Consider the following 24467-nt stretch of genomic DNA (forward strand, 5'->3'; position numbering starts at 1 on the left):
TATACCATGTGTTTTTCTCACTTAGAAATAAAGTAATTTTTGCATCTTTTGGTCACTACCTCATACACTGTGCTTTTTCTCTTGACTCTGAGTGACTCCTGAACCTTCTTTCACACTCTTACCTTTCATTTGTAGCTGCTCTGCCACTCACGCATACATTTTCCACTTATCAATTTGCACTCTTCTGTACATTTTTATACTGCCCTGCTTCCCTACATTCTCAGTTTTCTACCAGTTTATTTGCCTATACATGTGGGACAATCAACCATCGATAAGCAGGTGTTTATGTGTGCTGTGTAGGTATGTTCAAATTGTATTCTACATCGGTCAGGTAAATTTAAAGGATTGTGTCTACAAATCACTTACATGATAGTTCCCTATTCTTCCTCTGAAGATTGACCATGTACTCTGCATGGTTAAAGAGCTGGCTGATGGAAAGTTGCACACATAGTTACGTGACTGGGTGGTACATACAAACCTGATAGATGTGCGTCTCTGTTCATTTAGCAGTATGTATGCAGTGTACTCGATGGTGCTCCGGTGGACAGATCCAAGTTAATTAGCACTGCCACGTGTTATTTATTTATACATAACTCACAGCAGTGTCTCTCAGTCCTGAGCCAGATTTACTACTATGGAAATATTTTTATACACACACATACACACACACACACACACACTTACACACAGACACACACATTAATTTCCCTAAATGGTGAATGGTTGTTAGAGAACATCTGCTCTCCTTCATGGTTTCACACAGTTGGGAGCTACTGACCTAGAATGAAATCAAAACCTGCGATAATGAAGGTAATTAGAATGCAGATGAGTATAATGATGAGATGTCAGTCACTATTCCTTTCCTTTCCTTTTTCCTGCTGTATCTTGCAAATTAATTGACTCCATTTAATTAAGATAACACTGATTTTTATATATTTTTATGCTCGGAACTAGTTCCTAATTTTATTCTTTCAAGTTGCTTCCTCTGTCACAGGGTTGTTAGAAATGAACTCAATCAACAATAACAGTGTAGGAGAGGCAGAACAGTCACCTCACATCTCACGAGACCGCAGGGTCAGCCTCCGTTCCCACACCCTGGCAGAGTTCATTGCTGCAGCGTCAGGTGTCTCTTCCTGACGGGATCAGTATGAATCTGGGTGAGGGTGCGATAGGAGGGAGCGGAAGCTTCTACAGCTACCTCTGTTCTCCCTTAATGATTATTTTGGGTGCTTTTCTACTTTTTAAAGAATTATAGATAAATTTAGAAGGTTTTCACTATAATTTCCCAACTATTTTCTGTTTGTGTTCCTATGATATAAAATCACAAAACTTTAGTACAAGAATCAAAAACAGGTCTTACTGATTCAGGAATTTTACTTCTGAAGTTTTGACATTTTCTCTTCTTTAATCTTTTTTGTATTTTTCTTGGTCTTGAAACAATATTTAAATATATTTTTTATTCATTCTATAATTACTTGGCTACTCTTGAAAGTTACTGAGGCCAAACCCAATGCTAACTAATTTGTAGGAGAGGGGAAAAAGAAGCAATGTTATCCAATAAAGGAAAGTAAATTCCAAAAATGGGTGAGGAAAAAGAAGACAGAGCTGTCTGCCTTCACAGTGTCGAAGTTTAAGGCATTCCTGCTACAACTTGATAAATTACACATTTATTGCCCCCTTGTGAATGTGGGAGTTAATAGTTCCCTTCCTGAGAAGTGCTGATCATAAAAATAAACAGGATAGCCTGAAAGCAAGTTGCCATGCATAAAGAGAATTGGATAGTCAAGATGAGACTCACATATAAGGTTACCTTTTTCTAGAACACTGGTCTCGATTTACAGGGCTAGCATTTATTAGCAAAATAGGCTTGCTTTCCCTATCCTGTAACCAACCAAAGTTGTCCTTGAAGGGTTTCCTTTCAAATCTGTTTTCTTTCACCGAAACTCATCCTCTCAGCTGTAATTATTGTCTTAACCCCAGCTAAACACCGGCACATATGTTGGTAATGATACGGCCACTAGATCTGGAGAAAAGCCTTAGTGCTGCCTTTTACTAGCTGTGCGGCTTTTTTCTGGTTGTCTAAGCTTTCCAGTGCTTCGTGTCCTAATTTGTAAAATGAGAGGTAACACATATAAAATGCTGATCACAGTGCCTGGCATAGAGTTTAATCTCAGCGACAGCTAAAACTCATTTACTTTTAAATGTTATTTAATGTCAACTGTTTTTATTATTAATGACTTACTGGTTGAGAGTGCGTCTCTGGGAGCCAGAGTACCTGAGTTCAGGTCCCGGCTCTGTCCCTTACAGACTGTCTTTGCTGACCTTTGACAAGGTACTTAAATTCTCTGTACCTCCAGGACTGTGGTGAGGGCTAAATGAGTTAACGCGTTAAAGAAGGTAAAGCAGTGCCTGGCATGTAATGACTGCTAGTAAATGTTGGCACTTACTATTTTACCACCACATTATTTAGGTGGTTTGAAGAAGACAGTTCTTCACAAAAGATTAATCATCAAGGACCAGACAAGTTTCCCCTGCTTCCCGACGTGGCCTAGGCCCAGTTTTGGTATAACCTACTTACAACTGGAACCCCCCTCTACCACAGCTCTTAATAAAACTCCTTTTCTTGGAATTGCTTCTACATATTCTGGAAGGCTGCCTCCTTCCTTTGTACATTTGTTGTGTTAATAAATGACTCATTTGTGGCAGAGTTGCTTTTTGTAAAAGTTAAAAAATAGAGTTTTCTCTAATACGTGTTTCAGGAGATGATTGTCACTGAATTGATTTATTTCTTTTTCAGCAACCCCCTCCACGTTTGATAAACTTTCAAAATCACAATCCCAAACCCAATGGACCAGTTCTTCCTCCTCACCCTCAACAGCTGAGATACCCACCCACCCCGAATATGCCACGACAAGCAATAAAGCCCAACCCCCTACAAATGGCTTTCTTGGCTCAACAAGCCATAAAACAGGTATATATGTTCTTACTTACCTGTTGTTTATTCTGCTTCTCTGTACCTTGGAATTACATTGAATGTATAAACAAAGTAACAGTTATGAAGAGAAAGTAAGCTTTTTAAGTTTTTTCCTATTTTTAAAAAAACATTTTATTGATTATGCTATTACAGTTGTCCCAATTTTTCCCCCTTTGCCCCCTTCCACCTGGTTCCCCCATTCCCTCTAGCAATCCCCCTACCTTAGCTCATCAGCATAGGTTGTACATATAAGATCTTTGGCTTCTCCATTTCCTATACTATTCATAACATCCCCCTGTCTATTTTGTACCTACCAGTAATGCTTAGTCCTTACACCTTTTCCCTCATTCTCCCCTGTCCCCCTCCTAGCTGATAACCCTCCAAATGATCTCCAAATCTATGATTCTCTTCCTGTTCAGGTTGTTTGCTTAGTTTTGTGGGGTTTTTGTTGTGTGTGTGTGTGTTTTATTCAGTTGTTGATAGTTGTGAATTTGTTGCCATTTTAATGTTCACAGTTTTGATTTTATTTTTCTTAAATAAGTACCTTTACCATTTCATGTAATAATGTCTTGGTGATGATTAACTCCTTTAGCTTTACCTTGTCTGAGAAGCACTTTATCTGACTTTCAATTCTGAATGATAGCTTTGCCGGATGGAATAGTCTAGGTTGTAGGTCCTTATTTTTCATCACTCTGAATACTTCTTTACTGTCACTTCTAGCCTGCAAAGTTTCTTTTGAGAAATCAGCTAACATTCTCATGGGAACTCTTTTGTAGGCAACTCATCTTTTCTCTTGCTGCTTTTAAAATTCTCTCTCTGACCTTTGACATTTTAATTATGCTGTATCTTGGTATGGTCCTCTTTGGGTCTAACTTGTTTGAGTTTCTGTGCTTTTTGGACTTGAATGTCTATTTCCTTCACCAAATCAGGAAAGGTTTTTGGGGTTGTTTTTTTTTCATTATTATTATTTTTTTTGGAACATCTTACTTCAATTTTATTTTATTTATTTTTTAAATTGATTATGCTGTTACAGTTGTTCTATTCCCCCCTTCATTCCCCTCCACCCTGCCCCCCCATCCCCACCATTACCTCCCTTTAGTTTATGTCCATGTGTCTCAAGTCCTTTAGGTTCTATATTTCCCATGCTATTCTTGTCCCCCCCCCATCTATTTTCTATCTACTGTCTATGCTACTTATTTTCTGTACCTTCTCCCCCCATCTCCTCCTCCCACTCCCCTTTTGCTAACCCTCCTTGAGATCTTCATTTCTATGTTTCCACTCCTGATCTAGCTGTTCTTTTAGTTTGCTTTCGTTTTAGGTGTGGTTGTTAATAACTGTGAGCTTGTTCTTTCACTGTTCATGTTTCTTTAACTTCTTTTTCTTAGATAAGTCCCTTTAACATTTCATATAATAAGGGCTTGGTGATGATGAACTCCTTGAATTTGATCTTATCTGAGAAGCACCTTATCTGTCCTTCCATTCTAAATGAAAGTTTTGCTGGATACAGCAATCTTGGTTGTAGGTCTTTAGATTTCATGACTTGGAATATTTCTTTCCAGCCCCTTCTTGCCTGTAAGGTCTCTTTTGAGAAATCTGCTGACAGTCTGATGGGGACTCCTTTGTAGGTGATTGTCCCCTTAGCTCTTGCTGCTTCTAGGATTCTCTCCTTCATTTTAATTTTGGCTAATGTAATTATGATATGCCTTGGTGTGTTTCTTCTTGAGTCCAACTTTTTTGGTACTCTCTGAGCTTCTTGGATTTCTTGGAAGTCTATTTCCTTTGCCAGATTGGGGAAATTTTCTTTTATTATTTGTTCAAATAAGTTTTCCACTGGTGGCTGTGTCTTTCCCCCCTTCTGGTACCCCTATAATTCGGATATTGGAGCGTTTAAAGATGTCCTGGAGGTTCCTAAGACTCTCCCTCATTTCTTTGAATTCTTGCTCCTTGACTCTTTTCTGTTTGGCCATTATTTGCTTTCTTCTGGTCCACTCCATTGATTTGAGTCCCAGTTTCCTTTTCATCGCTATGGGTTTCCTGTGGAATTCCATTCATTTCCATTAGTTTAGCCTTCATATGTTTCTCTAATTTGTGGCTATAATCAACCAGATCTGTTAGAATCCTAATGACCAGTGTTTTAAACTGTGCGTCTGAGAATTTTGCTATTTCTTCGTTGCTTAGATTTATCTCTGGGGCTTTGAGGTCTTCCTGCGACATTTTTGGTCTGTTCTGGCCCTTTAAATGTGAGAAGCGGCGCCTTGGACTCCCAGGTCGCTGGGTTGTGACGCTGTATATGGGGGCGTGGTCAGAGCGGGGAAATGGCGGTGCCCTCTACTGCCGCTTGCCACAGGGACTGCCCCGGTCCAACCGCCCACTCCCTCGCCTGTCCGCTCGCGGGCAGATAGGCAACCGCAGTCAACACGCAGCACCGCCTCCCCACTGTCTCCTCTGCAGTCGCTCACCTGGTGGGTTGCTCGGTCGCTTGCGTTTGGAACCCGTGCATCTGGATTCACGCGTCTGGATTCCGCGCCTGGGTCCGTCCGACCGGAGTCCTCCTGTGCAACCCCTCAGGAGACGCCGGTTTCGCCCCTTACCGGTCGGGCTGAAGAATTTGTTGTTGACAGACTTCCGAAAAGTTCAATTTTCCGTGTTCTGGTTGTGTTTTCTGATGCTAATATTTAGTTGTCCCTAAACTTGGTTGTGTGAGAAGGCACGGCACATCCACCTATACCTCCATCTTGGCGGAAGTCCTCATTATTTTTTCAAATCAGGTTTCAATTTATATTGCCCTTCCTCTTCTCCTTCTCGCACCCCTATGATTCAGATGTTGGTATGTTTAGAGATGTCCCAGAAGCACTTAATACTATCCTCATTTTTTAACATCCTTTTTCCTTCTTGCCTTTGTGGTTGAATGTTTATTTCTTCCTTATGTTCCAACTCATTGATTTGAATCCTGTCTTCATCCCTTCCACTGTTGGTTCCTTACAGATTTTTATTTCACTTCATGTAAACTTCATATTTTCCTGGGTCTTTATTATGTTGTTGCTGTACTCAATGAGTTCTTTGAGCTTCCTGATCACCAGTGTTCTGAACTCTGCATCTGATATGTTGGCTATCTGTGTTTCATTTAGTTATTTTTCTGGTGTTCTGTTCTTTCATTTGGGTCATATTTCTTTGTCTCCTCAATTTGGCAGCCTCCCTGTGTTTGTTTCTGTGTGTTAGGTAGAGCTGCTTTGACTCCCTCTCTTAGTAGTGACCTATTATAGAAAAGGCACCTATAAATTGGGTTGGGCAGAGCCTTAGGTAATTGCCAGGGCAGGGCAACCGGCTTCACTGCATTGTGATTCTGTGTAGGGGGAGGGTTCGGAGAGGGGACAGTGCCGCTGCCTCTCTTCTGGAGGTTTGCCCGAACTCACCCTGTTTCCAGTCACTTCATTACTCCCTGTGTGTGACTAGTGCCCTTCCTGCTGTTGCCCTGGTGCTGAATCCTAGAGGAGCTGGGTCTATGTACATTCTAAGTCCGTGCAGACCCTTTAAGTCTCCTGAAAATTCATTGTTTTCTTCCACCACCCCAACCTTCACTGGTTTTTACAGCCAGAAGTTATGGGGATTTATCTTCCTGGTGCTAGAACCCTGGGCTATGCAGTCTGGCCTGAGGCTGGGACTCTCGCACCCAAGGTATCTCTCCCGATTTTTATCCACCACATGATGTAGGACTACCTGTTCCTCCACCACTGCATTTCCTGGCCATACCACATCTCCGCTCCTCCTACCCATCCGGATGAATGTGGCTTCTTTAAATCCTTGGTTGTCAGACTTCCATACAGCTTGGTTTTCTGACAGTTCTGGGTGTCATTTGTTTAGAGATCTAGTTGTCATTCTTTCTGTGGTTGTGCAAGGAGGCGAAGCTTATCTAGATATGTCTCCGTCTTGGTTGGAAATCTTGCAAGATTTCTTTTTAAATAAATGTAATTACCAAATTGATTACAGACTGACCTATAGAGACAAAGATAAGAGAACCTTGATGCTCTGTAATTAACAAAAGAACTGACAAGTGTCCAGAAGGGAAAGGGGAGGGGATTTCAGGGGATAAGGGGAAGGGTTTACAGGAACAAGTATAAAGGACACGTGGACAAAAACTAGGGGGGGTAGAAATGGGAGGGAGTGGGGAGGGCTGGGAGTAAAAGACAAAACTACTTGAACAACGATTAAAAGAAAAAGAAAAAAATGAAAACCTTTTGATGTAAGACAATGTAAAAAAAAAATAAAGTCTATCAATTAGTTTAAAAACAAAAAACAAAACAAAAGAAATCAATCCACTTTATATGCATGAAGGCCCAGAATAATCAGTGAGTCATAGGTATCAGTTTTTGCAGTAACAATGTATGTAGCTTTTAGGAGAATACATTAAATTTCCTAAGAAATATTCTGATAAATACAGATTACTTCCTGCAAAAGAGAACAATACGCTAATCTTGAAGCGTTTCAAGGAGACTTCTTGGAAACAAATTTAGTGTGATGGTTTTAATGAGGAGTGCATGCGGATCTGATAAAGTTTATTACTTAAGGTTACATTAAAAAACCTGGTAAGGTTTAATATTTATATTCTTAATGTCTTTGTTATATCCACCGGACGCGAGAATAATTTTCGAAGACTTTTCAGGGTTTTGATCTTATTTTGTTGGCCAAGCTTAACCTGTGCAGGGGCGAACTCTTGGGGTGTCCAGAGGCACGGTGCTCAAAAGGGCTGCAGAGGAGAGTCGCACCGAGCGCTTACAGCTAAGTCCTTATATAGGGGCGTGCAAGCAAGCGTTGAATAGAAGCAGACATGGCAGTTAGCTGTTTGCTGACAGAGACCGTGTGCGGGAACAGGGTGGGGTTTCAAAATTCAAAGCTAGGCAGATTACAATCAGCCTGTTTTGCTGTGGTCAGGCTATGTTCTCAATTTCCAAGATCTCAGCATTCCCCCATTTTCTTCGGGAGTATGTCAAACCCTTGACTCTTTATCGTCTGGAAGAATGGTATATGGTTGGGAAAGTACCATTAACTTAACTCTTTCTACTCTTTGCTTAATGAAAGCAAGGATCTTATTGAGAATAATAGGGCCTATGGTAATAGCAAGTAAAAGCAGTAAAAGGGGCCCAGCAATGGCTGAGATGAGGGTGGTCAGCCAAGGGGATGTCTTGGACATAGAGGCATACCAATTGGAGTCGTCTTCGTCCTTTTCTCTATTCTTTAATCTTTTGATGAGGGTCCTAATATTTTCTCTTATGACTCCAGAATGGTTGGCATAAAAACAGCACTCCTCCCCTAATGCAGCGCATAGCCCCACTCACTGGAGGAAAAGGAGGTCTAGCCCCCTTCTATTCTGCAAGGCAACTTCAGCGAGAGGGTCTACCTGGCGCTCTAAATATATTACCTGATCTTGGAGGAGTGAGATATCCTTTGAAAAGGTCTGAGACAGCTGCCTAAGGTTTATTTCCCCTTGAATGAGTGCTACTGCCCCTACGGCAGCAGATCCCACTATTTCTGTTGTGGCTGCTACAGGGATGAGGAGCGGGGTTCGCTTTGCCCGTCTTGGTGGAGCAACTAAAAACTCAGGGTTTCCCCCATATAGATATACCTGGGGGATAATATAGGAGCTTACGCAGAGCTTATGATGGGTAGGAACTATGCACTTAAAAATACCTTGGGTACACACAAACCAGAGTCCCTCTGGGGCCTTAGTCACAGTTAGACTCCCTGGGGTTTCAGGTAAGGTTTCTTGGTTAAGACAACAATCACTCTAGAGGTCAGCTGCAAAACCGTTGCTATGCAAAACAGCTCTCAATGGCCCTGCTCTATTCGTCCCTTCTCCCTGGGGGGTTGAGGACATCTCAATATTTCTTGGACACCCTGAACTTCGGACTTTATCCCAAATCCTTTCCGGGGTCCCCCCTTGCCTGCACCCTGTATCAATATTCTTCCTTTCAGATTTATATCTACTTTATAATTATGTAAAGGAAAATGGATGAAGGTCTTATCTTCTTGTAACTGCTTCTGGCTGGAAATGGACACTGTCCTACCTACCCCTGGGTCAGGGGTGACCTGAAAGGGGGGGGTGGTGCAGCATAGAGGTTTCCCCTGTAAGGGGAAAGACCTTACAGGGTCCTGGTCAGTTGGCTGTCACCTGGATGTTGCAGGCTTGGTGTCCAAACGCTGGCATTACTGGACCGTTGGCATTCTGGTCAGGTCATATTCTGGAGGTGACAGATTAGGCAAGAAATTGGAAGCACAATTAAATCATAACCATTAATTGACAAAGGCAAACACTTCAGTAAAGAACGGCTTATCTAGTGGAAGGTGCACAAGGCATGCTATACCTATCCAAGACTCTTGTGGCCTACTATACTTCACTAGGGCTGAGGGGAATACATTAAGATTTTCCTCCTTTCAGATTTTTTAGCCCTTTCTGTCCAAGCTATCAAGACAGAAAAGGGAAAATCAGTTCTAAAGTGAAGCCCACAGACTGCCCCAACCTTTTATTAACTTGACTACTTAGTTCAACCAAACCGTTGATTCTCAGGAGGGTGATGATGAAGATGGGCTCTTTAAGTGAGGCTTATATTGCTACTAATTACTCATAGGCATAGGCAGGTCATAGGCATATGCCCTATGAAAACAGAAGAACACAGAGGTTAATTCACACAACAATCTCTAAACCAGTCTCTGCGCCTGTGAGACTGTCTTTTGGGAAGATATTCCATTGCAAGGTCCTCTGCACCTGTAAATTGTACATCTTTAGTGATATCACAAACCTGGTTTCAACTCTTTAATGAAAACAAACTTTCAAGACAATTAGCTGCACTGTTCTGATGTCCAATAGTAAGTATTGTGATTTTTCTTTGAACTACAATTTTTCTCCTTAAGATCACCCTCACTGTTATTACAGGGACTACTTTGGGTCCCGCTTTTGATTTTGGCTGTTCGTTTGCATAAACACACCAAGAGCAGCCTGGATCATTTGTGATCCTTAAGTCTGCTTTGCTGGAACTCACACAGGGAACTCTTGGATTGACTTCTCAGTCTGCCCCTCAGGGCACAGAAGCAGAGCCACACATCTGCCATCTGGCTTCGCCTGTACCAGTTGTTTCACTCAAATCCTTGAGCCTCTATTGTGCCTGCAGGTTTCTTTTTAGCCATCTTTCAGGAAAGCAACCTTCATTCCTTCCCTGGAAAGAGTGGCACGAACCACACAACCAGCCAGAGTACCAGGCTTTTCTCGTGGGCTTTCGCTAACTTCACAGGTCAATCCTAGTTCCTCAGGGCTTTCTGGTAATGACCAGAACCCGTATATGCCTCCTTCAGGCATGACTTTCCAGTCAAAGTCCTGGTTAACAAAACTATTAATGACTGGTCTTATTGGTTTTATGGAAAGAAACATTATGTTATTATTCACTTACTTCAGAGTGCCAAATTCTGGAGGGTTCAGGTAGAGAGAAAAATACAAAGTGTGATGAAAAATCCTTTTCCTTCTGATACCCACTAAGATTGCATCTACATGCCTTATACCTTCCATTACTAACTCTACATAATTTCTTTCCAAAACTTTCACATCTATATTTATTTTTATAACTTTCCACAGACTTTCTGCAATATTGACAAACTTTCTATAGCCTTTTTACCTATCCAGATTTATCCATAATTCACTTTTAATCTCTGTTCCTTTCCCACACTGGGAATGACTCTACTTAAACTCAGTATCTGGCAGCTAAAAGTCCCTAGTACTATAGGCATCTCCTGTAGGTATCTTTTACTAAAAGTCCCTAGATTTGCAGGGACATTTTTCACCTTTCTGAAGCTTAGACTTTGTAAATACTCTATAAATCAGGTGGTCACTCTTGGACCTCAGTTTATGACTTTCAAAACCAGAGCCATTACTATTAGAACCAGTTACACAGAGAACCTGACTGCTGCAGTGCCCACACAGCAGTAGCATGCAGCCTATAATCTAAAGAGAAGCCTTATCCAGGTCCAAGATGGCAACCCCCGTGCATGCTGTCCTCCAGGTGGGGCACTCACGTGGCTCATCCATTTTACCTACAATGGCAGTACCCCGACTCTGGTTCCGCCCACCTGCGAAGGTCCCAGGGCTCCAGTTTCAGGAACCCCGGAAGCCCCCAAGGCCCCTTCCACCTGTGGGTGTGGAGGCACCACAAAGCCACCCTCCACCCACTGGGGTGGTTTACTGAGGCTCCAGTCACCAGTGGAGGCGGGACAGAGGTCCCACTTACCTCTGAAGGTGGGGGCCCTGCGGCTCCGTTTTTGGGAGCCAAAGCAGTTCCTGACAACCTCTGCTACGGTGGGTGAGCAGAGCCTACTTGCAGAGGCTGCGAATTCATGGTGGAGACTTCTCCCACCTGCAGGGCAAGAGAGCTGTAGTGGGCCTCACTTCCCTAGAGGGCAGCGTCACTACTGTAGCTCCTGCTGTCTGAGGTCCGCCCCCCCCCATCCACTCTGGGGATGGGGCAAGGCCCCCCTTTCAGACCTAATTAACCCTTCTTGGGCCGCAAAGATCAAACAGTAGATAACATTTCAAAGAGGTCTGAGGGAGTGTCTGTTAGGAAGAGTTGCAGAAACCCTGGGAGACATACCCATCCCCCCCCCTTATCATATCAATGAAAGCACTCCTAGCAGAGCAGATTTCACAGGTTTATCAGCAAGTCTTTGTGACGCCAGATTTTCCCCAGGACACACTCTAGCAAGGCAAGGAGCTGCACCTCTCCCTAGCTTTGCTACTAGAGACAAGCTTTGTCTCCTGCTGCTGGCATTCCAGAGGTTGTCTCTCACCCTTAGCCCCAAGGGGTAGAGGTACAATTCCTGAAATCAGGCAGAGCGGTCAGCAATATCTATCCTTGTTTATAAAATTAAGTCAAAATAAGCCTATGAAATCTGCTATTTGCTATTCTCGAATGCAATTATAAGAAACAACTTCTATATACATCATAGAGTACAAACAAGAATTAAAACAGGCATTCCCGGGTTGTTACAACTCAAATTCCTAAATTCAGTCAGTTGAAAAATGATATAAACGCATGGGAAAGGCAAAAGTAACAGGTCTGGTTACATTTCAATTTTGGGAAGAATTAACACAGACTTTACAAAGTTACTTTAAATATATGCAGCAAGGGCTAGTATCTGAACTCAGGGTGAGACAGTTCAGCATGAAGAATCTGAAAAAAAACAAAAACAAAAAACTCCTGCTTGGTTAAGCATTAAATGTCCTGCAGCATTAATTTAGTCCCTTTAAGTTGGTAGGAAAAGTTTCTTTTAGGTGACCACTCCAGGGGTGTTGGTCGGAATTCCACACAGCTTGGAGAAATCTGGATCAGGAAAATTTAATGTGTGGCGGTCCATCACCCGTTGGGGAAGTCTTTTCTGTGATATGGCTTTACTCTCATCGCCTACAGTTCTAAAGGTCATTCTGAAAAGCAAACAGCATACCCTCTTCTCCAAGTTAAGAGTTAAAATGGCCAATAAAATTAAATTGGGGGGGAGGGCTCAAGACTCTTTTAAAAGTATGATGAGCCCGTTTTACAATTGCCAGACCAGTTGGATTGTAAGGTCTTTATTGGCAAATATCTTAGAATTAAAAATTCCTCACACCGCAAGATGCGGCACTTGGAAAACCAGCTTCAATGCTACCAGCCCCGCCAGCTCGCTGAAATCTTACCTGTTGCTAGGAAACAGCTAGCACGGCACCGGTGCTCTTACGGATTTGGCATCCCTGTCCTCAGGGCAGGTCGTAGTCCAAAACCCTCGTTTCCCGTCTGGAGTGTGGACCGGCGGCCGTGGGCCCCAACTGGACAGGGTCTGAGAAATCTCAGGGCATGTGCACCCCCATTTCTCCAGTTGGAACTCCGGCTACCGCCCGCCCATCCAGCCAGTGGCAAGTTGGCCCGAATTTGTGAAAGGAGAGGCAAAATGGCGGCACTTCCCACCGCTGAAAATTGGAAAATTTTTTTCAAAATGCAATCAAGTGGGGACCCGGGTAATGATTCCTGTTGTCCCATTTTGATTTCAAAAGAGATGATTCCCCACAAGCAGATAATAACACAGACAGCCAGACACACAACACAATCCAATGGGTACACGAGCCGTCCAAGGCGCCTGGCATGCAAGCCGCATGTCAGACAATTCATGCTCCCGTGAAAGCGCAGCGCAAACCCTAACGTGACCGGTCACTTTCCAGATTACTGAAACCAAACTTCAGGGGCAGCGTCCTGCCTCTGAAAGTCCCTGGGTGGGCTACCGGCGGCTTCCCGCCTATCACCACAGGGCTATTTGCTCCTGAGCCCAGAAACCAAAAGGGATCCTCACCAGATACTTACTTAGCTCGAGCTACCAGTCCGGTCTCTGAACCGGAAACTCCGCGGAGGGAGATCTCGCTGGGCCTCCAAATATTATATGCACCGGATGTGAGAATAACTTTCAAAGACCTTTCAGGGTTTTGATCTTATTTTATTGGCCACACTTAACCTGCGCAGGGGCAAACTCTCCGAGTGTCCAGAGGCATGGTGCTCAAAAGGGCTGCAGATGAGAGTCGCGCGGAGCACTTACAGCTAAGTCCTTATATAGGGGCGTGCAAGCAAGCGTTGAATAGAAGCACGCGTGGCAGTTAGCTGTTTGCTGACAGAGACTGTGGGCGGGAACAGGGTGGGGTTTCAAAATTCAAAGATCAGCAGATTACAATCAGCCTGTTTTGCTGTGGTCAGGCTATGTTCTCAATTTTCCAGATCCCAACATCTTCAGTTAAAAATATATTCTAGGTATTACATTATTTTTGAAAAAGTAAATGTTCTTTCAGTGCCTTATCTTCTCCAAGAACCGTGGCAACAGTCCTTCCAGCTTAAGACTTGTGAATCGATTTCAATTTATTTCGCCAGGACTCAACTAAAGACCGTGATACTGTTTCCATAAATGTGTGATATTCATTTCAACCGAATGATTTGAAAATTTTATTTTAAAAGTTTACCTACTGCATGTGTGTAAAATTCATACCCATCTCTATTTCATCATTTATTTTCCTCATAGTTTTTTCACCCTTGTAAGTTTATTTGAAATCTCATTTCCTTCAGCCGTAAAATAAGTGCTTTGTAAAGTTGCACTGACACTTAGTGCTAATGTGTGTTAAAACACCTAGCACCTCTGTGTGCTCACAGTTTACTTTTCCTCTCCCCCATTTATTACTTGTAATGGGTCGGCATACACTCTAAGATTATCTCCTACATTAGAAATCTAAACATGAATGAATAAATGAACAAACTAGGAGAAAATACAGTGGAGAATTTTTATTTTAACTAATTATAGTATACTTGTAGGAGTACTTTTTAGCTATTAAGAAAATGCAGTGATCTATGTATGATCTCCCAAGTATATTATATGGGAAAAAATATGATACTAAATTTTTGTGAGATATTATCTCATTTTCATGTTTGTTTTTTTTAATCTCATGTGCATAGGAAAAAACTGGAAGGATATACATCAACTATAACTGATTATTCTAGGGTGCAAGGGAGGAAGTGGGTCCAAAGGAGGGGCACATTGGGCAGGAATGCGGCCAAGACATTCACATTAATACAGATGTGACATTCCTATTTCTTTACATAGTTGTTTTAGTGGAGCGTGTAAATTAGGATGTTTCAGATACTATCACTCCATATAATAAATACAGTCCATGTATTAACTGGTATTGCCTTTGGGAACTTTTCCCCTGTACAGTCTTGAAATAATTCTTACAGTCTTCTTAGTTGCTTTTACAGTCTTCTACAGTTGCTTTTACAGTCTTCTTAGTTGCTTTTCTTTTCTCCAGTATTTTATTATGAAAAATTTCCAACACACTTTGAAAGAGTTGTGTAGGGGACAGATGGCTTTATTTGCCTTCTTAGTTACTATGTATATACCCCTTCATCCATATATCAATCAGGCCTTTTTTTTTTTTTTTTATAGGTTTTGACGTAGATCATAGACAGCAGTGTGGCTCATCCCTGTATACTGAAGCATTCCTAGCGTTAGCTTAATCAATATATTTATCTCAGCCTCTAACATAAATGGCAAAGTTTCCTGAGATGTTTGTAGATGCTTAATTACCTGTTCATATATGAGAAGTGAGTGGAAAAAAAGTCTGAAAGCTTGGGTCTGGGGCTAATGTTTGAAGATCTAGGTTTCACTCTTGTATTAAGGCTACTATCAGTGTTTATTGGGAGAATTCCTAGTCTCACCATCTTTAGCTTTTACCTCTTACACTGATCCAATTCCCTAAGGATCTTTCCATCTTCTGCCTAAAGTGCCTCCCATGGTCTGGCTCCTGGTTGAAGCCATCTGGGGGAAGAAGGTGGGTGGAGAGCCCTCAGCAGAGTGGGCGCCAAGCTCAGCAGTCAGTGTGTGTGTGGTTTCTGACCCTTCATTTCCTGTGCGTTACCTCTCCCCTCCACTGAGTCTGGGGCCCTTTAATCTAAAGACACTCTTTTACCTGCTTTGCAGGATAGGCTTTCAGTCATATCCTGTGTAGAGGGAGGAAGTCCTTATTATCCTGTAGGTAGCTACAGGTAAAGTAGTAGGAACAGAACATGAGATCGAATACTTTTTTTCTTTTTTAATATGTTTTATTAATTATGCCATTACAGTTCTATTTCCCACCTTCATTCCCCTCCACACCCCTCCCCCACCATTCCCCCCTTTAGTTTATGACCACGTGTCTCAAGTTCTTCAGATTCTGTATTTCTCATACTATTCTTGCCCTCCCCCCTATTTTCCACCTACCATCTATGCTACTTATTTTCTGTACCTTCTCCCCCCTTCTTCTCCCACTCCCCTGTTGCTAACCCTCCATGTGATCATTTCTATGGCTCTGCTCCTGATCTAGCTGTCCTCTTAGTTTGCTTTTGTTTTAGGTGTGGTTCTTAATAACTGTGAGTTTGCTGTCCTTTCACTGTTCATCTTTTTTATCTTCTTTTTCTTAGATAAGTCCCTTTAACATTTCATATAATAAGGGCTTGGTGGTGATGAACTTCTTGAATTTGATCTTATCTGAGAAGCACTTTATCTGCCCTTCCATTCTAAATGAAAGCTTGGCCGGGTGGAGCAATCTTGAATGTAGGTCTTTTGATTTCATGACTTGGAATACTTCTTTTCAGCCCCTTCTTGCCTGTAAGGTCTCTTTTAAAAAATCAGCTGACAGTCTGATGGGAACTCCTTTGTAGGTGACTGTCCCCTTATCTCTTGCTGCTTCTAGGATTCTCTCCTTCATTTTAATCTTGGCTAATGTAAGTATGATGTGCCTTGGTGTGTTCCTTCTTGGGTCCAACTTCTTTGGGACTCTCTGAGCTTCCTGGATTTCCTGGAAGTCTATTTCCTTTGCCAGATTGGGGAAGTTCTCCTTTATTATTTGTTCAAACAAGGTTTCCACTCATGGCTGTTCCTCTTCCCCTTCTGGCACCCCTATAATTCAGATGTTGGAACGCTTAAAGATGTCCTGAGGGTTCCTAAGCCTCTCCTCATTTTTTTGAATTCTTGTTTCTTCATCCTTTTCTGTTTGCTCATTTTTTTCCTCTTTCTGGTCCACTCTGATTTGAGTCCCAGTTTCCTTTCCATTACTATTGGTTTCCTGTGCATTTCCATTCATTTCAATTAGTTTAGCCTTCATATGTTCCTCTAATTTGTGACTAAAGTCAACCAGTTCTGTGAGCATCCTGATCACCAATGTTTTGAACTGTGCATCTGAAAGTTTGGCTATTTTTTCATCGCTTAGATTTATTGGCTCTGGGGCTCTGAGTTGTCCTTGAGCCATGTTCTGCTCTGTTCGTGCGTGTTACGTATGAGGAGCAGAGCCTTAGGTGTTCACCAGGGCGGGGCCACCCAGGTCTCTGGTTTGTGACGCTATATGTGGGGGCATGGTCAGAGAGGGGCCACCCAGGTCGCTGGTTTGTGATGTTGTATGTGGGGGCGGGGTCAGAGAGGGACAATGGCGGTTCCCTCTGCCACTTCCTGTTCCTAGGCCTGTGCGATCTGTCTCACTGGTCTCACTGCTTGCTCCTTCACCGGTTTATCTGCGCGTGAATGTGTGTCCAAGATCAGCCCTCAGTGGGTCGGCCCGCTACTCCACACCTGGGATCCACTCACAGCTGCTGGCACACTTGGGTCGCGCACCCAGGTCTGTCCAGTGCATCTTTCCTGCCTGACCCTACTCTGCTGCTGGCTCTGTCCCTCTTACTGGTTTGGCTGAAGTTTTCGTTGTTGTCAGACTTCCATGTAGTTCAATTTTCTGTGGTTTGGCTGCTTTTTTTTTCCCCAAAACTTTGTTGTTTTTAAATTTAGTTGTGTGAGAAGGTGCAGTGCTTCCACCTACGCCTCCATGTTGAGATCAAATACTTCTTAAACAGACTCAACATGTCAGTCTGGTTTTAGCCCCAGGTTCACTTCTCATGTTTCTAATTCCCAGGCTCTTAAGGGTTCTGCTTCTTTTTTCCCCACTGCCAGCTTAGGTTTCAACTTTGTCAAATTAAGTAATATGCTATTTGTCCATCTGGTCTCTAGCTTCCAAAATGTGTTTTCTGTCTGTTCATATTTTCTGTCTTTATGAGTCTGTGCCTTCTTAGAATTCCTTTTAACTATATTATTTTACCAGGTAAATGTTTTCATCCCTCCATCTTCATCTTGAAGTTGCTATACATGTGTTTATATTTCTTTTCCAATATATATAAGCTTTCCAGGGTTGGTACTATAATTTTCTGATGTACAAGGTTTGTCCAGAAAGATGGTGAGACATGGCTATCTGGCCATGTGATTTGAAAAATAGAGGCATTTATTGAAGAAGATAAGAGAAATACTGTAAATAGGGCAATGACACCTCATTCCCCCTCAAAGTAGGCACCTTGGGACCTCACACATTTCCTCCCTGTCACCATCCCTATCTCCCTGAAAATCACCATCAAGTGCCCCATCATATTTTCCTGAATGTCATCAAAGGTCTGAAATCTCTTCCCTTTCAAAGGTGATTTTAGTTTTGGGGAAAGCCAGAAGTCACAGGGTGCCAAATCTGGACAGTTGAGGGGCTGAGTCACCTGGGTGACTTGATGTTTCATCAAAAACTCTGCAGGAGTTGTGATGCATGAGCAGATGCATTGTGGTAATGAAGCTGCCTAGTCACCTGTTGCCCATAGCAGCAGCGTTCTGAATCATCTGAATAGTTTCCACAGAGGAATATTCAAGCTTAACGCAAAATTTGATGCAGATTCGTTGCCCTGCTCACTCAGTCATTTTGAATATGACAGCCACATGGTAAACATTCTTACTCAATGGAGTCTACTGCCCCCACTGACTCATACTGTGAAGTCGTCATTGTTCACAAATGCACATTCCAGCCCATTCTCCTCGGCTGCCAGGTTACATCAGTGTTCTGCAAACCATTCTTGTTATATTAACGAAGGGTGGACTTTCTCTGGACAGACCTCATATATTAACTGGTGTCTTCTGGTAAAAACCAGTGCTTTATATTTTTGGACAGGATTAATCATAGTTATGTACACCTGTGGCCTCTCCTCTTTCCATTGAAATTACAAATGAATTCAAATAGCAGAATGTGTCTTCTACTTTGTTTTGTGTCTGGAACAGGGATTAGGTAGGCCTGTTATGTTTGTTACAGGACTGCTGATAGCAGCCTTTCTTCTTTCTACCGTAGTGGCAGATCAGCAGTGGGCAGGCTCCGCCATCGACTGCCAATAGCACGTCCTCTACTCCTTCCAGTCCCACCATTACGAGTGCAGCAGGATATGATGGAAAGGCTTTTGGCTCTCCTATGATTGATTTGAGCTCACCAGTGGGAGGTTCTTATAATCTTCCTTCTCTTCCAGATGTAAGTATACATAAAATTTATGATAAGAATCTGTTTCAAAAATTTTTTGTGAACTTGAATTTGGTAAAACAGATTTTTTGGATTATAGGTTGTGTGTGTGTTTTAGAAGTTATTTGTATCATTTAGAAATATTATAACAGCAGGAAAAATGAAAAGATTATAGACACTTGACCATACTACAGAATGTCTTCAGGGCCCTGGAGTTGAAAGTGTTTGTAAATAGATAACTATAGTGTTGGATTGTGGAATCTCAAGTTGGGAAAGCAGGGAAGTGAGGACAAGAGAAAGAGGTGCTGGGAAGTTGAACTGCTGGAATGTGATAAAAGAATAAGTTTAGCAAGGGAGGCTAGAAATAAACACATCAGAAGAGATGGAGACAAGTCTAATAAGAGAAATGAAAACATTTTCTCTTGTGTCATACCAGTGCGAAAGTACCTCTGACTTATATTTAAATGAAATACATTTACCCTCTAAATTCCAACTTTGTTAGTATGACTTTAAAAAAACCTTTCTAAAGGCAGAAACTACAATATCTTTGCACAGACCTCTATGTATAAGTTGATGCTTATTTTACTTGTTTATTATCCTTCAAGGTTAGCTAATCACACAAACATTAAAAACTTTAAGAAATATTTTGTAAGATTGTAAAAGAATTTTAAATTTTCTTTATTTAGTTTTTTAAGTTAGTGAATCAACTAATATTTTCTAATCGTGGCTTACCAGAGTTATTTCATATTTTAAATAATTGTTTACACTTCAAATGGATAGAGTACATGTATTTCTCACACATAGGTAAAACATAGGAAAACTTTGTCCCATTCTTATTTTAGTTTTTAGGATTATTCTACAGTATAAATAACTTTTCTTACATTGAGATCTATCAAATACAATTATTTCAGTACTCATTTATTTTTTTAAAGATATATTTATTTTTAGAGAGGGGAAGGGAGGGAGAAAAAGCAGGAGAGAAACTCAAAGTGTGGTTGCCTCTTGCACGCCCCCTCCTCCCCAGTGCCCTGACTGGGCATCGAACCAGCAACCCGACCCCCTTGGTTCCCAAGCCAGGGCTTTCAGTAATCTTTTATTCTCCAAAAAAATATTTGCCAAGGTATTGCTAAACGAATATTAAACATAAATGTCCATGTGTCCTTCCCTACTTGCCCAGTATGACCCAGAAAATTAAAATTGCCCTGCTCTTTTCCTCTAGAGTCCTCAGATACTAGTGACTCTTTCTTCACCAGCCTTTTCCACCAAGATTCCTCATCTGAACCACAGAACAAGAAACTGATTTGAGTGGCTGTTTTCTCGGTCCTCCCAAGGATGGTTCATAACTAGCACCATTCTAGAAGTAAATTTGTTATATACAGTCTGTGCTCTAGGAATGTGAGACCTAATTCTCTTGTAGTATCCTGGTTGAGAAAGGCTGCAACCATGTTAGAGAATTGAACTGGATATTAATCACCAAGATACTCTTGGGAAATAAATGGTTTTATCAGCATGAAAAATATCTGCATCTAAAGCATTAAAGTCTTATTCAATAGAAATTTATTATTTTAACCTGGCAATCAATTAGAAAACAAGTGTTATTTGTATACCTATTATGTTAAAGCAAGAACCTGTGAGGGATCAGTTCTTCCTGCCAAACAGTAGTAGTGTACTTAGGTGATGTTGGTGTTAGGAAATGTGTTAGGTATGGACTGGCTTCATTTGTCCGGGGCATACCAAAACCTCAGTTCTCAAGTGTGGGCCAAGGACACAGGTGTCTCTACAGTCCTTTCAGAGGTTCCACAAGGTCCTCCCTGTGTAAGACCAGATTTTCTTCATATTCTTCAACCAAAACCACACATCAAAACAGATTTGGTACTCTGGCTGGTGTGGCACAGGGGGTTAAGTGCCCGCCAGTGAACTGAAAGGTCTCCAGTTCAATTCCCAGTCAGCGCACATGCCTGGGTTGCAAGCCAGGTCCCTGGTTGGGGGGCTGTGCAAGAGGCAACCAACCACACATTGATGTTTCTCCCCATCTCTTTCTCCCTACTTTCATTTCTCTCTGGAAAATAAGTAAACCTTTTTTAAAAACCATATTTAGTGCAGAAGCAGCTATAATAAATCCAACTGGCTGTTACTAAGCAAGATGTACAGAGAGATGCAAAAATGTGAAACTGGCCACTGTTCCCACCAAGGCTTTTTTTAAAAAATTGGCTTTTTGTTATTTTTAAAGTATTAAAAAAATGTTTTTGCTTTAATTTTTATGGGTGTGAATGACCCGCAGTATTCCTTTGTCTTGGCTCACGATTTCTGAGGTAGGGTGTCCTGGTATACTCACTCACATGGAACATTGAGAATGAAAACTTTTTTTAAAGATTGTTTATGGAGACAGTATGCATCAAAACTTCTCAAATATATTGGCATATGCTATCGTTTGATAATAATGAAACAAAGTTTTCTTACAAAGTAGCTTTCAACTGGTGAAGTCTGGATACCATGAAATAATGTCTTTTTTTTTTTTTTTTATAAGATTGACTGTTCAAGTACAATTATGCTGGACAATATTGTGAGGAAAGATAATAGTGTAGATCATGGCCAGCCAAGACCACCTTCAAACAGAACCGTCCAGTCTCCAAATTCATCAGTGCCGTCTCCAGGCCTTGCAGGTAAAGTGGGCTGCTTTGGATTTTGGGTTTTTCCCTCAAGTTGTAACTTAAAAAAAAAACCTCTTCTTTTTTGTTGGATGATTTAAAAGGGTCTGAGTATTTGGCCCTATTTGAAATTAATGTATGGTACTTTCAAAGTGGAAATCAAAGGTTAAACCTCTATACATTTTCAATTTCAACATCATTTACAGGCATTATATACTCCCAGGAAGAAATTGGTATTATACTTTTCTCTTTTTGACAAGATGTGGTGTCTTTCAGGATGTAATTTGCCTAGGGTCATAATTTATCAGTGCCAGTCACTCTGTTGGTGGTTTGCTTGGTGTTTGTTTAAGGATTTTTAACAGGAGGGAAGCTGTCGAATACTACTCTTAGCAACTATGTCAAAATAGGTGTCTTAGACCAAAATAAGGAAAGAGGAGACTTTCTTAAGTCATTCACTAGTCACATACACATAAAGCAGATTACACAATTTAAAAGGAAATGGTTATTTAAAACACAGACTTTAAAATGGGAAGGAAATTATGGGCAAAATAGAGCAAAGGCTGTTTAATTATATAACAAGTTAATTCAATTAAATAAGGAAAGTACTGAGGACATAAGCAGACAATTCCCTAAAAGGAAAATACCTATAGCCAATAAAATGGGGCCAGTTGGGTGGGGGCAGGGGTGTTTAGTCGCACTACTAGTAGTCATTAAAAAAAAAATCAAAACAAGAATTAGCAAAATGTAAACAGTGGACATACTTATTGATGAGAATGTGATGCTTGAGATACTCTGATGTGTAGCTTCGGAGAGTACACGTTGACAAAATACTTCCGGAAGCCATGTTGGCAGTATGACTAAAGGTGACCTTTATTCAGTTCTGACTCTTTGCCAGGCACTAGACAAAGAACCTTATGTGAATTCCTAGCAGAATGTTTGCTTCAGTGTGGCTTTCTTTCCTAGACTGCTTTTATATCAGCCCCTCCCACTTTCATTGGCACTAGTGTCCTCACTGAGATCCTGTTCTGGTTACTCTCACACAGGGAACATTTTTGATTGTTACACTCCTGGGTGGGAAGAAGTTTAGAGATGCTAATAACTGCTGGGGGCCTGGGATGCTGCTAAACATCCTACAGTGCGCAAACGGCCCTCCACAACAAAGGATTACCTGGCCCAAAATGTCGATTGTGTTCACTTTGAACAACCCTGCTAGTCTACGGGGACTCAGACTGTGCTAGGAGTTGAGCAGCTACTTAGTGTTTTATATAATTTCATTATGTGTTCCACTTTCAAGTTAGTACTGAGCACATTCAATATGAATTAAATACATAATTAATCATTCATTTTGTGAATGTGCATGATTTCCTTCTCATCAGGACCTGTTACTATGACTAGTGTACATCCGCCAATCCGTTCACCTAGTGCCTCCAGTGTTGGGAGCCGAGGAAGGTGAGCTGATTTTATTTTATTCTCTAGGTAAAAGGTCTCACTAAGTTTCTTTTGCCCCAGTGCTCAAATCTCAAATGCTTTGGTAGTCAGTATACTTCGAGCAATGTTTTTTAATTTTTGACTTTTAAATTTAAATGATTTAATTATCATATAGTATGTTAATAAATTAATGGTTTAGGTAAATTACAATTTTATGTTTAGATACAGATATTTATGTATATGTTAAAAATAGTTTTATTTTTATCATATAGCAAGGAGAGGTGAAGTAGGGTAAAACACATTGAACTATATGGGAAGACACACAAAAGCAAACTTAGGGAAAAGAAACAATTTTAATACTAACTATTTCAATGTTCTCTCAATTTTCTAATGACCAAATGTTGATTTTGCTTTAAAGTTAATTTGTATTTGTTGAAATTCTATTTTAATTTACTGCTTTGCTTGTTATATTCCCCATGCTTGCAAATTTTTCCTAGAGCGTGAACCCAGTTCTTGTTTTTTCATCATATGGAACCAGCATTTTCTGAAGAAAGTTTCGATTCAATCCCACGAGAACAGTGGCTGTCTATAAAAGTTTTTTGTCCCACTGTTTTTGTAAATATTGGAACATCAATAAATTATGTCGCTAGTTAATTGTCTTCTCGCTGCTGAACAATAAATTGTTAACATGAGCCTAGACTTCTCTTTGTCACTGACTAGAGAAGGAAATAGTAAGGCCTAAAAAAAAGATGCTAGTTCTAACATACTAACTCTCGCTGCCCAACTTTAGAGCCTCAGAATATTGAAATCAGTTTTCTTTTAATTCAGGCATTATTTAATTTATTTCAGATTCTTCAGATGTATAGTGTAACTATTTAGATAAGTTGATGGGTAGAACATTTTTTATATGTAAGAAAACATATATAACAGTTTCATTTAAGTCATGTATCATTTATTAAAGATGTAATGTAGTTCCTGTTGTTGTAAAGAGGTGGCATTATTCTGAAAGCGGTGATACTTTGAGATACTTAAGGGAGCATTCTTAGATTTTTTTTTTCTGTCTTTTTTATACTTAAAGCTCTGGCTCTTCCAGCAAACCAGCAGGAGCTGATTCTACACACAAAGTCCCAGTGGTGATGTTGGAGCCAATCCGAATAAAACAAGAAAACAGTGGACCACCTGAAAATTATGATTTTCCTGTTGTTATAGTGAAACAAGAATCAGAAGAAGAATCTAGGCCTCAAAATGTAATTATATTAATAATTGCAGTACTATTCCTCTTCAGGTGATAGGATAAGAAAAACTTTTACATAGCTCATAGGTTAAAAAAAATCATTTTTAAAGTGAGAATAGTTGACTTACAAGTTGAAATATTTGAGGAAAGTCTCAGTAAATTAAAACAAAAAATAGATGGAAAACAGAAGAATTTCAAAAATCATAGGTTCAAATGAGGAGCTTGGGCATTTTAAAGAAAACAGAGTAAAACACATGGAAGGTAATTGCCACAGAATTAATATAAGGAAACTTCATGTAACTGAAA

The 24467-nt window shown here is 40.9% G+C and overlaps 1 protein-coding gene across 2 annotated transcripts in view; it reads left to right on the forward strand.

The window, feature by feature from the left end:
- Positions 1-24467, forward strand: part of TRIM24 (tripartite motif containing 24) — a 139296-nt gene that overhangs the window by 104932 nt on the left and 9897 nt on the right. For both annotated transcript variants that reach the window (XM_037159255.2, XM_037159253.2), the window contains exons 10-14: positions 2798-2971; positions 18690-18863; positions 21379-21514; positions 22876-22948; positions 24006-24174. In XM_037159255.2, coding sequence (XP_037015150.1) covers positions 2798-2971; positions 18690-18863; positions 21379-21514; positions 22876-22948; positions 24006-24174 — 726 coding nt within the window. The remainder of the gene's footprint in view (positions 1-2797; positions 2972-18689; positions 18864-21378; positions 21515-22875; positions 22949-24005; positions 24175-24467) is intronic.

This window comes from Artibeus jamaicensis, unplaced genomic scaffold, assembly GCF_021234435.1.
Source record: "Artibeus jamaicensis isolate MK-2021 breed Jamaican fruit bat unplaced genomic scaffold, CSHL_Jam_final scaffold_2172, whole genome shotgun sequence".
Classification (NCBI taxonomy): domain Eukaryota; kingdom Metazoa; phylum Chordata; class Mammalia; order Chiroptera; family Phyllostomidae; genus Artibeus; species Artibeus jamaicensis.